Source organism: Fonticula alba (assembly GCF_000388065.1).
Source record: "Fonticula alba strain ATCC 38817 unplaced genomic scaffold supercont2.4, whole genome shotgun sequence".
NCBI classification, from domain to species: domain Eukaryota; order Rotosphaerida; family Fonticulaceae; genus Fonticula; species Fonticula alba.
The window spans coordinates 1,764,279-1,778,933 of NW_009242974.1; the positions used below are offsets into that span (position 1 = coordinate 1,764,279).

The 14,655-nt window shown below is 66.3% G+C and overlaps 5 protein-coding genes and 1 non-coding gene across 6 annotated transcripts in view; 2 read left to right on the forward strand and 4 right to left on the reverse strand.

Moving 5' to 3' along the window:
• H696_02913 (hypothetical protein) overlaps positions 1 to 445 on the forward strand; it is a gene marked incomplete at both ends in the record, with an annotated part of 1,934 nt that extends 1,489 nt beyond the window's left edge. The window contains one exon of the mRNA XM_009496809.1: positions 1 to 445. Within this exon, the coding sequence (XP_009495084.1) occupies positions 1 to 445 (445 nt within the window).
• Positions 446 to 556: 111 nt separating this feature from the next.
• H696_02914 (hypothetical protein) lies at positions 557 to 3,758 on the reverse strand. The gene is made up of 6 exons (XM_009496810.1): positions 3,442 to 3,758; positions 2,382 to 3,346; positions 2,077 to 2,173; positions 1,353 to 1,917; positions 1,167 to 1,253; positions 557 to 1,040 (listed from the first exon to the last, which is right to left on the reverse strand). The coding sequence occupies exons 1-6, from the start codon at positions 3,679 to 3,681 to the stop codon at positions 625 to 627; spliced, it is 2,370 nt and encodes a 789-aa protein (XP_009495085.1). The 5' UTR covers positions 3,682 to 3,758; the 3' UTR covers positions 557 to 624.
• Positions 3,759 to 4,229: 471 nt separating this feature from the next.
• H696_02915 (hypothetical protein) lies at positions 4,230 to 7,801 on the reverse strand (the record flags this gene model as incomplete). The annotated part of the gene is made up of 2 exons (XM_009496811.1): positions 4,230 to 7,012; positions 7,210 to 7,801. The coding sequence occupies 2 exons, from the start codon at positions 7,799 to 7,801 to the stop codon at positions 4,467 to 4,469; spliced, it is 3,138 nt and encodes a 1,045-aa protein (XP_009495086.1). The 3' UTR covers positions 4,230 to 4,466.
• Positions 7,802 to 8,997: 1,196 nt separating this feature from the next.
• H696_02916 lies at positions 8,998 to 9,069 on the reverse strand. Its single transcript has one exon. It is a non-coding gene; the product is annotated as a tRNA-Asp (tRNA).
• Positions 9,070 to 10,690: 1,621 nt separating this feature from the next.
• Positions 10,691 to 12,140, forward strand: H696_02917 (hypothetical protein). Its single transcript, XM_009496812.1, has 3 exons — positions 10,691 to 10,812; positions 10,955 to 11,001; positions 11,166 to 12,140. The coding sequence occupies exons 2-3, from the start codon at positions 10,965 to 10,967 to the stop codon at positions 11,627 to 11,629; spliced, it is 501 nt and encodes a 166-aa protein (XP_009495087.1). The 5' UTR covers positions 10,691 to 10,812; positions 10,955 to 10,964; the 3' UTR covers positions 11,630 to 12,140.
• Positions 12,141 to 13,137: 997 nt separating this feature from the next.
• Positions 13,138 to 14,655, reverse strand: H696_02918 (hypothetical protein). The gene has a single exon (XM_009496813.1). It carries the CDS (start codon positions 14,623 to 14,625, stop codon positions 13,156 to 13,158), a length of 1,470 nt encoding a protein of 489 aa, XP_009495088.1. The 5' UTR covers positions 14,626 to 14,655; the 3' UTR covers positions 13,138 to 13,155.

A 14,655-nucleotide genomic window follows, 5' to 3' on the forward strand; every position in this document is an offset into this window, starting at 1 on the left:
GCTGGCTGCCAGGACGGCGGCCGCGCTGGCCGCCGAGCAGGAACGCCTTCGGTCGCTGGTGGCCACGCAGCTGGCTCCGCCACCAGCCCGGCGCGGCCGTGGTCGCCCTCCCGGGTCCCTGAACAAGAAGCCCTCGCTGCGACTGCAGCAACAGCAGCAGCAGGAGCGCGCCATCCGATCGGGCGCCGCCCTGGCCGCGGCGCTGATGGCCAACCTGCCGGACGGCTGGTACATCCGGAGTACTCTGCCCCGGCGTCGGCCCCTCGGGGCACCTGCACCTCCGGCAGATCCGCTGAATGGCCGCATTGAGCGAGCCTACCTGGCTTGGTATGCGTCGGTGGTCCATGGTCCGCCGGCTGATCTTGACGACCCCGCCGGCACACACGCGTCTCCCAAGCCGGAGCTGCCGGGACCGACCTTGGAGGCCATCCCGCCAGGGAGGTAGCCCCTTGTCGGTCCACCGTGCTCCTCCTCCCTCTCCCGGAATAGACTTCGCCGGCAGCGAAGAACTTCACACTGGCGGCCCCTGGCTGAGCGTTGCCTTTTCTTCGACACACCGGGGTGGTGTATTTTTGTGGCATGTATGCCGCGAAAGGGAGCGAAGGGGGGGGGGGGGGGGGGGGGTCACCGCTCGAAGTGCTCGACAACCAGACCAATGAGCTGGGGCTTGGTCATGCGGGGGTGCTCCACGCCGATGCTTTCGAGGAATTGCTTGAGCATGGGCACGGTTAGCTTGCTCAGCGTGCCGGCGCGCCAGTGCTCCTCCACCGATGCGGGCTCCGCCGTGGCGCGGGTCCTTTTGGCCGTGGGGGCGGCGTCGACAGCGGCGGCGCGCCGGCGCCCGGCCCCGGTCGCAGGCGGCACCTGTAGCGAGGCATTGGCCAGCTGGTACTGGTCCAGGTGCTTGCTCAGGGTACGTAGTGCCGGACCGGCCAGCTGCTCGATGGCCTCCAGGGCCGGGCGTGTGCTATCATGCGTAACCTCGACGGATGTCTGGCCCAGGGCCAGTGCATGCAAAGTCGAGTAGAGCAGAGTATTGGCTGCCGGCATCGAGCGAGAGTCAGTCGACAGCCCAACCGGGAGGAGGGCAGGGGAGGGGGGGGGGGGCGGGGAACACTCCGGCGGCACGTCAAGTAGGATGGCAAAAGGGGGGGGGGGGTACGCACCAGGATTGGGGAAGTCATCAATGGAGAAGGTCCCCTGGATGAGGCTGTCAGCCACCGTGGCCACGGCCGACGCGACGGCCTCCTCCTCTATGGGTAGGGGGGAAAGGGGAGGAATCAGAATACGATCGGGAGGGGGGAAAGAAGCCGGGCCAGGAGGCGCAATTCCCAGGCAGACGCCAGACGTACCGGGCACCGGGGCCACGGCCTGCACCGGGCGGACATCCTCCAGATAAGGCAGAGATGCAAAGTAGAAGCCACACCGGTCGGCTGGCAGGCCTCCGGGCGGGGCCGGGATTAGCAGCGCCAGCGCCGGGGGGGCTGTGCGTGTCGAATACAGCACCACGGCAGCCAGGCCACGGGCAGCCGTGCGCCGGAGCAGGGCCGCCAGTACCGCATCGGACCCGGCCACGTCGGCCTCGCAGCCGGTCAGGAACTGGGTGGCCCGGTACAACAGTGACATGTCCACCTCGGCCAATGGCCGGAAGCCAAGCAACGCCAGCCCGGTGCCCAGCTGCCCCGAGCCAACCAGGGGGGCCTGGATGCCTGCCGGGGCGGAGGCCTTGGCCGGGCCGCGCGCATGTCCGGCATAGTGCGCCAGTAGGACGGACCGCAAAGGCCGGTCCACGTACTGGGTGATTCCCGGCCCGGGGATCAGCAGCCGCGACCCGGGGTCCGTTTCGTCGGATCCGACGACCAGGGTCCGCTGGGCATCCCGCGCGGCCACCACCTCGCGGACTCCCGTGTCAGGGTTCTTTTGTTGTTGGCGGTGGTGTTGTGGGACATGTCCATTGGGCTTTGTCAGTGGAATGCCTCTTCCATGGCCAGGCGTGAATTCGGTACAAGCACGGCGCAAGCACGGCGCAAGCACGGCGCAAGCACGGCGCCCGGGTGGAGGCCAGTCAACACGCACCGTGATATGATATCGACTCTGATTGACGACCGGCTCATTGGTTCGCATGTCCACATACTCATAGGTTGGCTTCCGACCTGGCGTCAACAACGGGTATCTGCATGTCCGGCGGGTGGAGGGGGGGGGGATTTTACGGGGAGGTGGATGGGTGTGATTTGCGAGAACCGCCAGGGGAAGCAACGCGCATGGAGCCGAATGCGCATGGCAGCCATGTTGCAAAGAGGAAGGGGAGGGGGGGGGGGGCAAATAGTGTGAACATGGGGCAAAGGGGGCAGTGGTCAGGCAAAAATGCTTTGTAGGCGTACAGCTGCACCGAAATGCATACCGACGGTGACAGAACCAACGGCAGCGGCGGGGAGAATCCCTTGCGGCCCTGGCGCTGGCGAATGGCCACCAGCATGCGTTCGATACGCTCCGGCACGGAGACCATGCCCGGAGCGCCGGGCTCCGGCCCGACTGGTGCCTCGAGGAAGGTCCCATAGAAGGCGCCGAAGTCAAAGGCCTCGCCCCCGGGCGGGTCGAGTGGCATCAATTCCAGGGCGATGCCCAGCTGGGCCAGATCGGCTGCTCGGATGGCTGCCTCGCGATCGAGACGAGCCTCTTGAGCCCGGTCGCCCACCGGCGCATGCGGCCGAGGATCATTCGTGAAGAGGAGCACCCGCTGCCGGCCGAGACGCCGGGTGGCCGATGCCCGGCTGAACAGCCGCCCGCAGGCATCCAGCACCCGGGCAAGCGGCATGCACCCTGGCTGGGATCCCTGCCCGGCCTCGGTCAGTGGGGGGAACTCCTGTTCGAAGCGAGACCGGGCCCCGGTGCCCGGGGCACACCCAGAACCGGCGGTGCTGGCCTGAAGGAGCGAGAGAAAGGCCCCGCCAAGCATGGAGGAGCCGGACTGCGCCAGGAGACTGTCCCCAGCGAGGCGAGCAGGGCTGGACAGCGCATCGCCAGGGGCCGGCAGCTTTGCCGGCCGCTCGGCCCCCTCGTCGGTCAACAGGGACTCCAGTCGGCGAATGCGCGTCACATCCGCCACATCCAGGTCCAGCAAGACCGCGGCACCGGAATCCGCGCCAACATCCTCCGAGGACCGGGCGCCTTCCGGGGCTTGTGTATTGAAAAGAAGGACCCCAGCCAGGTCATTGGGTGCCGAGGAAATGCTGTCGCGAATGACCCACAGAGCGCAGAGAAGCGCGTTGTGGGCTCCCGCCGGGGTGCCCATGCGCATGGTTGGGCCGCAGTCGACCGCAAAGATGGTCGCGTCAGCTCGATTGAGCTGTGTGCCGGCAGCCAGGGAGCGGGGGGAGAGGGGTCAGTTGCCTGGCAAGCATCATGCCGACCCCCAGTAGGGCAAGATCAGAGGGGGTGTACCTCGCTGGCGGAACGCCCCTCGCCCGGGAGCTCGTCAGCGTCATCGTCCGCATCACCGGTCTGAAAGCTGGTGGCCACATTTTCCACCCGAAGGACAGAATAGAAGCTGGCTCTGCTGGGGGCCGTGGCGTCGGAGGTTTGGATAGCTGCCACGTCCACCTGTGCCGGGACGGCAAAGTCCCAGTCAGCATCGAAGTCACCCTCATCCCCGACCGGGGGATCTGCCCAGAACCCATCCATCCTGCCGATCAAGACGTGTGTGTGGGGGGGGGTATGGTCGAAAGAAAGAGGGGGGGGGGAGAAAGCGGGGGGAAAGAGAGAAAGAAAGAGGGGGGGAGAAAGCGGGGGGAAAGAGAGAAAGAAAGGGCAGGGCGAGGGGGGATTTCATGGGGAATGGCTTGCAGGGAGGCTGGCCCGCATGCACCGTGGCCCGAGATGGCTATGCTCTCCCCGCTACAGCCCCCCCCCCCCCCCCCTGCCCCCGTCCCGGCCTCGATCGCGAAAGTGCACGGTAACGAGGAATTTAAATAGGCGCTCTACGTTGGCACACTGGAAGCGCCACCGAGCAAGTTTTCGTGGGTGTATTGGCGCCGCTCGTCGGGAAGAGTCCCGCGTGTTGTTGCGCGGTGGGGATTGTGGGGGGCGGGAGGGGGGACATAGCGCTGCTCGATCGGCGAAATCCGCACGCAGTGGTCTTGCCCACAAGGAGGGCCGCAACACATCTCGCCATCCCCGACACAACATCAATGTACAGGCCTGACGGGAAAAAAACGTCCCGAAAGAGCCTGGCCCCCTCGAAGTGTGCATTTCTAAGGGAAGTGGGGGCGTGTGTGCGTGCGAGTGTGTTTGTGTGCACTACGTCTGTTTGAATGCCGCGTCCCAGCCTCTCTCTCTCTCCCTCTTTCTCGCGTCCTCTCTATCTCTAGCATACACCCACACACGGCGCAGGGCGAAGCAGCAAAGCCGGAGGGCCCCTCCGCCGGGACGGTGGCCGACACGGCGGCTGGCTGGTGCCAGTCGGGGCCTCACCGACGGCGCCGACGACCGAGGCCATCCTCATCGCTGGGCAGGACCCCCGGGTGCCCCTCTTCGGACACCGGCCAGCGGTAGGTCTGCTCGATGAGGCGCGTGACAAGGCTCACCCGGCGGCGAAGCTCCCGGCCGAAGGTGTCAGCCAGGGCGCCCTCCCGGCGAATGCGGGCCTCGTCAATCAGACGCCGGCACACCGCCGGGTCGCCGGCGAAGGATTCCCGGCCGCCGCCGACCACCCGGCGCCCGGGGCCGACACTGGCTCGATCATGGCCAAAGTGCCGCATGAACCCCTGGTCCAGGGGCAGGTCCAGCTCGTGCGGGGCATTACGCCCGGAGGACAGCCCATGGATTTGGGTTTCCATGACTCGCGCCGTCAGGAGCATGGCCTTGGTCCGCTGACGCGGGTCGGCCGGCGGGTCCTCCAGGTAGGGGAAGGCAAGAGACCGGAGAGCCGCCTGGGTGGATGGAGTGATGGACGGGCGCAGGGCCGGTGGCGTAGGACCATGGTCCTTCTGCCCGGAGGAGGTGGCCGCACCCTCCTCGGCGGTGGCCACCGCGCGGAAGTAATCGGCCAGGCGCCGGCGCTCGACCTCCGACAGCTCGGGCTCGCATTCGCTGACAAAGCGATTGCGGAAACTCAGGGACTTGAGCATGGCCAGTGCCTGGCGCGAGGGCCCGGTGGCGGTGTCCTCCCCGGGGCCGGTGCTCTGCAATCGAGCATGCAGGCTTTGGACCTGGCTGCGGAAGAGCGTCCAGAGCGACGGCCGCAGGGTGATCCCCTGGCCCGGGGGGGCCGGCCCCGGGCCCAAGGTGGCGCTGGAGGGCTCCAGGAACTCGTCCACATCCATGTGCACCAAGAGGGCATAGCTGTCGCCGGCCTGGTAGAGGCAATCATTGAGCAGGACCCGCTGGCCGTAGTAGGCCACGCGGCCCTGGCCAAGCACGCGCTGGTGGCGCCAGTCATGCAGGACCACCAACGGGCGGAATTCCCGCTGGCGATCGGCCGCAGCCGCGGCCCCTTGCCGAGTGGCCTCCTTGCCGCGAGCCGGGCCATCCACCTCGGGCGACCAATTCCATGGCCAGGAGTCGCCGGGCGGCAGGCCGGGCCAGGCACCGGTGAGTGAGGGGTCCTGCCCGGGTGGCGAGCTACCGGCTGGCAAAAGTTCCCCAGCCGGCACCGACGGCCAGCGTGCATAGAAGTCCAGCACATCGGCCACATTTTGGTCCCCGGTATCGGCCACATAGGCATGCACCTGGCGGACGCCCACCATGCGGTGGTACTCCAGCCACTCGATGTAATGCCGGGCCAGCGGCCGGCGCCCGACACGGTCCCCGGCATACACCGGCCCCAGGCAAGCGGCCACCGGGACAAATGCCGGGGCCGGGGGGACCGATGTGGGGCTTTCCCCGGGCCCGAGGTCCAGCGACCGGTCCAGGGCATCCAGCCATTGGTGAAGCTCGGCCGAGGCGGCGGCCGCGGGTGGATCGAAGGCCGGCGCCCGGACTTCCAACCCATCCACCAGACGAACATGCCCCTCGGGGGTCCGAGCCTCGGCCAGCAGGCGCAAGCCGGCCGACTCGCCGTCTTCCTCCCCGTCGGAGTCTTCCTCCTCGTGGGGGTGACTGTCGGGATCGCTTTCCGAGGGGGCGCCACTGCTTTCCAACTTGTCAGCATGATCCCCACGGCGGCGCCGGGCTCGAGCTGGCTCGGGCTCCGGGAGATCACCGGCCTCGAGGAGCTCCAGCAGACGGTGGGTCCCGCGAGGCATCAAGGCCAGCAGGTCCACCCGGACGCCGTCCGCCGGCCAGGGCGAGACACGGGGCCCGGGCCCGGTGTCGCTGGCGGCGGCCGAGGCCAGGCCGGCCAGCGTGTCGGCCTGCTGCCGCGACAGGGCACAAAAGACCAAGCCCACGCGATAGATGTGGGCTGGCTGTGGCTGGCCCAGCAAGCTCAGTCGGGCCTCGGCCAGCAGGGTGACAGTCCCGCCCGAGGGCACAGCCACGCGTACTCGGCAGCCAAGGACAAACCCCGGCGGCGGGGTGTTGCCGGTGGAGTCCCAGGCACCGGGTGGAGACCGGCGCCGGCCCCCGGCAACCGGCTCCCGCGACGCATGGTCGGCCCGGCCCAAGTGCTGCATGTCACGCAGGCGTTCGGCATCCAGGTGCTCCTGGGCCCAGGAGAAGTATTCGGCCACCTGGAGCATGCGCTCGAACCACGTCTGGCGCACATACTGCATAACCACGACCACCGACGCGCCGCGCGGATCGTGCAGCGGCCCCCCGCTGGGCCCGGGCGGGCCCGTCTGACGGATACCCCGACGACGGGTCAGGGCCACTTCCGGGTCCGGCGGCTGGAGGAAGGCCCGCTCGGAGGCCGGAGACCGTTGGCTCAGGAGATAGGCCCCGGAGATGGTGAGCTCGCGCTCGGCCGTCCCTGGCCACAAGCGCTCCCAAGCGTATGACGAGGCGGGTGGATTAAACAAGTGGTCGTAAATGACCGCGTGCGATCCGGTTTGGGAGTACGTGGTGATGGGGTCGGCTGATGTCGGGTGGCGTGGGCATGCGTGTGTGTGTGGGGGGGAGGGGGGGTAGCACGAGTGTTAGTCATGGTCGCGAGCACTTGTGTGAGATTGCGCGAAAATGCGGAGGAGCCGGACTGGAGGTGCCGCCGGCGCCCGGGAAGGGGGGACATGGACATTGGGTCCCGGGTGCGAACGGCACGCGGACACCACGCACAGTACTCCTCGTCGAAGATGGAGCCATCGCCCGGGCGAGAGGCAATATGCTCAGCGGCCGGGTCCGGGCCTGGAGGCTCCACCTGCTGGGCCTTGTCACTGGGGGCCATCTTGCCCTCTGACGGCCGAGGGGTGGCGGACTTGCCGTTGGCCACCGAAGACCCTGAATCTTTGGAAGGGGGACTTTTGGAAGTTGGGGCCTTGGAGGGTGGGGACTTGGCGAAAGGCGGGGCTTCGGTCGGTGGTGCCCGAGTAGTGGCCGGGGCCTCGGTCTCAAAGCCGGATAGCTCCTCAAACCCACCGGCCGTCGTCAGCAACTTGTCGATCTTATTCTTTGCCGGGCCACCAGTTTTGGTGGCCAATGTGGCTGTCGTCACGCTGGCAGCCTCATTCCGAGGTGCCTGCTCCGAGTCGGGGCTGAAGAGAAAGGCCACCGCCAGCAGGACAATGGCCACCAAGCCCACGGGAAAGAGGAGGAAGTTCTTGGTGCGGACAATTCGCCGCCACCAACGATTGCCCCGGCCGCGGCGCTTCGGATGGACACTCGGCGAGGCGTCCAGGAAGAAGCCCATCGAGTCGCGCTGGTCGCCCATGCTCTGCGGCTGCCGCGTGGCCAGCCCCTTTCTCCGAGAGGGGCGGCAGGGGGCGAGGAGGGCGTGTAGGAGAGGGGGGGGGGGGGAACCGCCAAATCAGCGGTATGTCAATCGGCCGGGAGCAGATCAGGCGAACAGGGGCACTGCGGGCAGGAGAGGCGAAGCTTCATGGGTTTGTGGATATCGATGGAGATGTGGGCTGTACCGACAGCCCGGTGGCTCGGGGGTGGCTCTTATCTGTTGTCGGGGCCGGATGCTGGTGCGGGCTGGGAGGGAGGGAGGGGGGGTGGCACCGCAGGCCGCGGCATTGCGGGCTAAGTTGCGCCCTACCGACTGGGCTCCGCCCCCGCGCGAACAGAACGTTGGCGCCTCAAGGGGGAAGGGGCGGAGGGGCCGGGAAAGGGGGCATGGCTGCCGGGGGCATGCTCGATCCCGGACGGCGGCGATCTGGAGCACCAGCACCTGGGCATGTCTGGCAATCTCGCGCCCCCTGTGTCTGCCAAACGCCTGCCGGTTGCCTTTGTCCGTCTCCCCCGCCGGCGGGTTCATGTCCGACCCTGGCATGCCGAGTCCCGCTCCGACACTGCGCATGGTCCTGGGGGCGGGGAATTCGAGCAAAAGCCCCCCGGGAGCCGGGTATGGTTGTTTTTTTTTTCGCCACACCATCATGCCCCCAGTGGATGAGTGTTTGGCCGCGGCCGTCGGGCTCCGGTGGAAAACGCCCCGCCCGGCAAGGCGCATCCGCGGGGACGAGCGGCGCGCGCACGCCGCACGGCCTCTCCCTCCATCTTCTTCATTTCCTGCGCCCCATTTGCCGATCTTGTCTCACCATTCCAGACAAATACCCGGGGCAGGAGGGGCCCGAGCGGGGCAGGAGGCGCGAGGGGCCAGGACATCTCTCGCCCCCAGGGTGGAAGCTCGGTCGAGGAGACCACCCGCGACGCCAGGTACAAGGGCATCCAGCTCCGGGGCACAGTGGCCACGAAACAAACAGCCATGAAGTCACATTGACACCGATGGCCCTCGATCGTTAACCGACACACACGCTTCTCACAACCCTGCACACACTTGCATGCACTTGCAGACACTTGCCTCGCAAGCGGAGGGCAAGACAAGAGAAAAAAAAAAGGAAGAAAAATGGGTCACCCCTGGGGTTCACACGCGCTCCGGCCAGCGGGTTTGCCAACAAAAAAGAGCTCCCGATCCGGGAATTGAACCCGGGCCTCCCGCGTGACAGGCGGGGATTCTCACCACTATACTAATCGGGATTGATCTGCGGGTAGGCACGAAATCGAGCGTCTTGATCCTGTGCCCGGGTCACCAGGCGGCTGGTCGCCTGATCCCCCTGCCGAGACCGCCTTTCCCTAAATCGAAAATCAGCCGTCCAGTTACCCCGCCAATACAGCCCACAACCGTGTGGGGCCGAGCCCCGGTTGGCCGACGTCACTCGCCCCCTCATGCGAGGCATCCCCCCGCAAAAGAAGAAAAAGAAAAGCCCATGCCAGCCATGGTGTTCTCGCTCCCCAGCCCCCTCAGGCTTCTGCTTGATTGTGGGCATAGAAAGACATCGGGATTTGGGTTAGGCCACAGCTCGGCGCCGGAGGCCGCATTTTTTCTTTTATTTTATTTCCCCATTTTCCCCTCCGCTCCCTCCTCAGCTCATGCGGGGGGGGGGAAACATGAATAGCCTCCCTGATGATGGTGGAGGGTTATGAGGGCCGGGTGAAAGGAGCCCCCCGGAGGGGGATGGATGGTCTCGCGGATCATTCTTCAGGAACCGCGGGTCGGAACATGGGTGGTCGCAATGGAGGAGGCCCTTCGGTCAATGGGCTCGTGTGAAATTACTCGCCGTCCATCGTATTGGTGGTGATCTCATGCGCTTCGGGGATAATGGTGGCGCTCTGGGAGCAAGTGGCATGGAGGGAAAGCGAGGGAGGCCATTTCGCGCGTATGCTTGTTGCCATAACCATAGTAGCGTCCGTGGGAACGCGGCTCCTCACACCCGGGCGGGGAGAGCCACCAGCGACCGTGACTCTGGAGCATAGGGCGTGGGGGCGGGAGAGAACGGTGGCAGAGGGCGGAAAGGGGGGGGCGACTCCAATTGTCGGGGGGGGGGGGGGGAGAGGGCATTTCCGCGGATGTATTATAGGAGCACAGGCCATGTGGACCGTGCGCCGGGGGTGGAGACAGCTCGGGCAGGGGCGCATTTTGGGGTAGAAACAAAAATAAAGGGAATAAGCCGGGTGAGTGGCACCGCCTCTTCGAGTTGACACACGACCACTGGCCCCGGTCATTGCGGCGCGCATGGCAGACGCCTGGCTCCTTTCCTCCGGGACTCTCCCCCGAGGCGGCACCCGCCCTGCTTTTGTGTGCACTTCTGTTCGCCTAGAGGGTGTGTCCCGCCATGGAGGCATATTCCTGAAGATACCATGAAGATGGCGCCCGTTGTGGGGGAGGGAGCCTGGGCTTGGCCGCGGATGATTGGGGCAAGGGGCGCGGGGGCAACCACTGTGTAGGCCCGACATAAACTACATCCGGGTCGAGGGGCAGCCCATGTAGCTGACGGACCCGGCAAGCATGGTTGACTCCCCCCGCCCCCCCCCCCCTCGTCTAAGGTGCATTGCTAGTGGGGCGACCGCCGTGGAGGGTAATACGCGGGCGAGGGCATGGCAGACTCCACGGAGCGAGGTCGGGGCAGCCGTGCACTCGACCGATATCTACGGGCCGGGAATTGCCTGCAGCCGCGCGGGGGGGGGGGCCATTGAGCGGTTGTGGGTGCGTGTCCCTGGTTGGTGGCTGCCCACCCGCCCGGGCCCATCGGGGCTTAGCAGAAATATAAAAGTGCAAACTGGCGGTCCCCCTGCCTGGCCTGGGTCTAGTATCTTGCCACGGTGATCTGGATATCATCGGACCTCCCCTCTCTACACACACGCCCCCTACACCGCCCCGCTTCTGTCGCGCGCTTGTCCGTCCGCTGCCCTCCGCTCCTGGAGAAAGCCCCCTGCACGCAGGTAGGATCGCCCCGCCTGCCACCTTTTGCCCCTCGATCACTCCATGGTCGCCTTTCGCCGCACACTCCGCGAGGCATGTGCCTTCACTGACACCTTTGCGGCCCTCCGGCGACCTCCATTATCCGGCCCTCCTGGCAGTCAGATCTTTCATCATGCGTAGCTCCTCTCTCCCGATGGCCCTGATGCTCGGTGCGTACTGACGGATGGGTCGCCATGTGTCATCGCCCCGTGCCCATGCTCGCGGCCTTGTCCGCCTCCTTCGCTCGCCCGCGCCCCCCCCCCCCCCCCCCCCCGCCCCGCCCCCCGCTAACATGGCAGCCCCACTTATTTGGCGGCACCCATGTCCCCCTCAGCCACGGTCTTTGTTGGCGCCCTCGGCACCGCGGCCGCGCAAAACTTCTACGACGGCGAGCCGTGGAAGAACTACGTGCATCTGATTGGCCCCCTGCCGGTGTCGAAGTTCGTCAAGGATCCCAGCCCCTGCTCCAGCATTGGCCTGAATGTTCGCGAGCGCTACATCGAGGAGCATTGCACCTGGGGGCGGAATGAGGCTTCGGAAATCTGTGCCGAGCAGTGCTACAACTACATCTATGATGTCCTCAACTGCCAGGTGTTTGACGGCCTGCGTGGCGAGTGCTTCGCCGGGCTGGAGACCATGCGGATCCGCTGCGCGGCCGAGGCCCCGGAGAGCTTTGCCACCCATGCGGCCGACGGCACGCGCTTCACCTGCAGTGATGGCTTCAGCATCCGCGCGGGCGCCCAGTCGGTGGCTGCCGTGGCGGCGCTGGCGGCCGCGATCATGGCCTACCTCATGTAAGGCGCCCGGGCCCGAAGGCGTGCGTGTCTACTTTGTAATGGGCCCCGACGCGGACGCGGTGGGAGCGCCGGGGGAGGACGTGCGCGCGCGCGCCGTCCATTGTGCACGGGCCCCGTGCTATGCGCAGCATGTCGCGCCCATCCCCTTCGCCATGCTCGCGCGTGCGCCCATGCGCGGATGACCAGGCGACCATCTCCGTCAACCGGGCCCGGGTAGGCCCTCCCCCCGCTGTGAGTGCCCATTACTTTTGGAGCATCCAGCGAGGGGAGAGAATACGCCCACGACACGCGCGCCCTGCGACTGCGCCTCTCCCGATTGCCCCCTCATGTGTGAGTGTATCTCGACATGGCCACTCGCTCGCCCCCTCCTGCCCCGTTTGCGCTCGGCGTCCATCATGCCTCGCGAGGGTACCAGGAATCCGAGGCATGCGCATGGGGGGGGGTAGGGCGCGCTGTGTGTGGCACTTGGCTGCGTTAAAGAAAAAACAATACACGACGAGCGAAGATCCGCATCCATTTGCCCGGCCAGTCTTCATGGCATGGGATCATCCCCTGTGCCTGTCTCTCTCTCTCTCTTCCGATGCACCTAACACTCCCTGCCCCAGATACATACATATAAGTAAGAGCACGCATTATCCGGGGAGTAGCCGCTTGGATGGGGGGGGGTCTGCGTCAGTGGAGGACGCGCTGCTGGGGGGGAGTGTAGGGCCAGCCCATCCTGAGAGAGAGGGGTCTCCGTCCTGAGGGGGAGAAGACAGTCGAGCACACTCCGCACATATGGGTTGGTAACTGCGCGCCCGGACAAGGGTCGAGGCCTACTCCCCTATGATGGCATAGCGCGCCTATGGTTGGATGAGCCTCCCTTTGGGGGTGACTCGATTTTGTGGTGGTGGCAGGGCGGTGGGAGGGGGGGGGGGCGCCCCTCGGGTGTTCATGCATACCCCCTTTTGAGGAGGGACGATATGGCCGGGCAGGTGCAGCGGAGCATGCCCAGTGCGGGGGTCATATCCAAACAGCAGGGAGGCCGAGTAAGGGGGCGTAAGTGGCCAGAGTGACCGTAAGGAGCCAACGGAGAAGCCCCTGAAAGGGCCATGATTGGGCAACAAAACGACATGTCCCACCCCAAGGGGGATCTTCAGATGTATTGCAACTTGGGAACGTGATAGAGAGAGAGAGAGGCGCGGAAGGAAGGAAGGAGCGGTCGTCTGCTTGTGTTTCTTATGTATGTCGGAAGGGTCACGCGTTCGGTATGTTACAGATGAGGGAGGGGGGGGGGGATATAGCTCAGGGCATAAGTGTTTGATGGAGCGATCGGGGCGAGTATAAGCCCCGGCTCGAGAGTGATGGCAGGCTGCAGGCACAAATGCAAAGGAGCATGGTAGGTGACTGCCTCGGGTCAGGCAGGAGCGACCACAGTGAACAGGCACACCCACACACACACACACACACACACACACACACGCACATATGCGCACACGCACACACACACACACACACGCATACATCCAGGCCCCGGATCATGCCCCGTCACTCGATAATGAGCTCGGCTTGCTCATAACCCGGGGCATGGATGCGCCAGGTGTCCCATGTGTCCTGCAGGAGGCTGATGTACCGCTCGTGGTACTCATCCACCAGGCCCTCGGGGACTGGCTCCCCGGAGATGGCATACTCATCGGGCACCACCAACGGAGAACCGTAGACCACGGTCAGGGGGCCCTGACGGGGGAGGAGACTGAAGAAGCGCCCCCAGAAGAGGAGGAACGGCATCTTCAGGGTGCGCAGTAGGAAGCGGCTGGCGGCCGGGGCCGGCTTCCACGTGCGGAAGGCCGCCTCCTCGCCGAAGCACACCATGGGCACCAGGTCGCAGCCCTGCTGCAGGGCCAAGCGGATGAAGCCCTTGCGCTTGCGCAAAAACACCCGGGTAACATGGGGCATGTCCGGGTCGATCATGAAAATTTCGGCCGACCCGCCGGGGAACACCTGCACACTCTGACCGGAAGTGAGGGCCCGAACGGCGTAGCGCAGGCTGGCATCGATCAGGCCACAGAGGACGGCGAATTCGCGGTTGATGGGTACCCGGAAGATGGGCGTGGCGCCGAGGATGCGGTAGGGGATGCCATAGCGCGAGGCCCGGCTGGGCTTGGGGAGGGTGGGATCTTGACTGGGCGGCGGGAGGGGGCCCTGGCTGGCGGTCGGCCGGGAGGAAGCGGGCCGCGGCTGGGAAAGCACCCCCCCGGCCCGGGTAATGAGGGTCGTTTCGGTCAGCGGATCGGCCGGATGCACGGTGTCGGCCGTGGGGAAGAGCCAGCCCCATAGGCCGCCATATTGCACCAGGCGGCTGAGAACCAAGATGCCGTGGGGGTGCGAGGCAAACACATATCGGCGGTTGGGATTCAAGCGAGTCGTGCGGATGGCCGTGAAGGGCATGTATGTGTGGATGAGACCCCAGGCCGGGGACTCCCGGATCCACGAGGGGGCCGACCGGTCCGAGCGAGTCGGCGACAGGGACTCCCGGAGTCGGAGATACAGCAGGACCGGCAGGGTGGCCAGGCCTAGGGCCGCCGATCGGCGCGCGAGCATCCCCTCGAAGCCGACAAACAGCCACCTGGTCCCGAGCAGGTACACCAGGAAGATGCTGACCACAAAGAGAGGGCCCCATAGGAGATAGTGCGAGAGGAACATCATGAGGGAGGTTTCGGTCCGTCGGCGCCGGGAGGCCTCGGCGCGAGTGTGCGTCACGCGCATCAGCCCGGAGTCCAGGTCCTCGTAGATGACACGCGTGCCGGGGGCCTGTGCCGGCAAGCATGGCAAGGTGCCGTGCAGCATGCCGTAGTTGGGGCTCGGCTGGGCGGCCGCACACTCCGGGGCCAATCCCCCGGCCAGGGACTTCACCGGGGCCAATGGCCGTGCATCCTCGGCCGAGGGGGGGAGCGCATAGTCGGCCTCAGCGGAGAAGGCTCGCCCGCGCGGTAGGCCGGCGGGAGCAGGCGGCGGCATAGGGTCCTTCCGGTGGGGCGGCGTGGCGGG

What these genes read in the sequence shown, in the direction of transcription:
- H696_02918 (XM_009496813.1), bottom strand. Translation starts at nt 14,625, where the DNA reads ATGCCGCCGCCTGCTCCCGCCGGCCTACCGCGCGGGCGAGCCTTCTCC.
- H696_02917 (XM_009496812.1), top strand. Translation starts at nt 10,965, where the DNA reads ATGCGTAGCTCCTCTCTCCCGATGGCCCTGATGCTCG. An exon ending in CCCGATGGCCCTGATGCTCG is followed by an intron (nt 11,002 to 11,165) that starts GTGCGTACTGAC and finishes TGTCCCCCTCAG; the next exon opens with CCACGGTCTTTGTTGGCGCC.
- H696_02914 (XM_009496810.1), bottom strand. Translation starts at nt 3,681, where the DNA reads ATGGATGGGTTCTGGGCAGATCCCCCGGTCGGGGATGAGGGTGACTTC. An exon ending in AGGGGCGTTCCGCCAGCGAG is followed by an intron (nt 3,347 to 3,441) that starts GTACACCCCCTC and finishes GCCGGCACACAG; the next exon opens with CTCAATCGAGCTGACGCGAC. An exon ending in TGATGACTTCCCCAATCCTG is followed by an intron (nt 1,041 to 1,166) that starts GTGCGTACCCCC and finishes CGATGCCGGCAG; the next exon opens with CCAATACTCTGCTCTACTCG.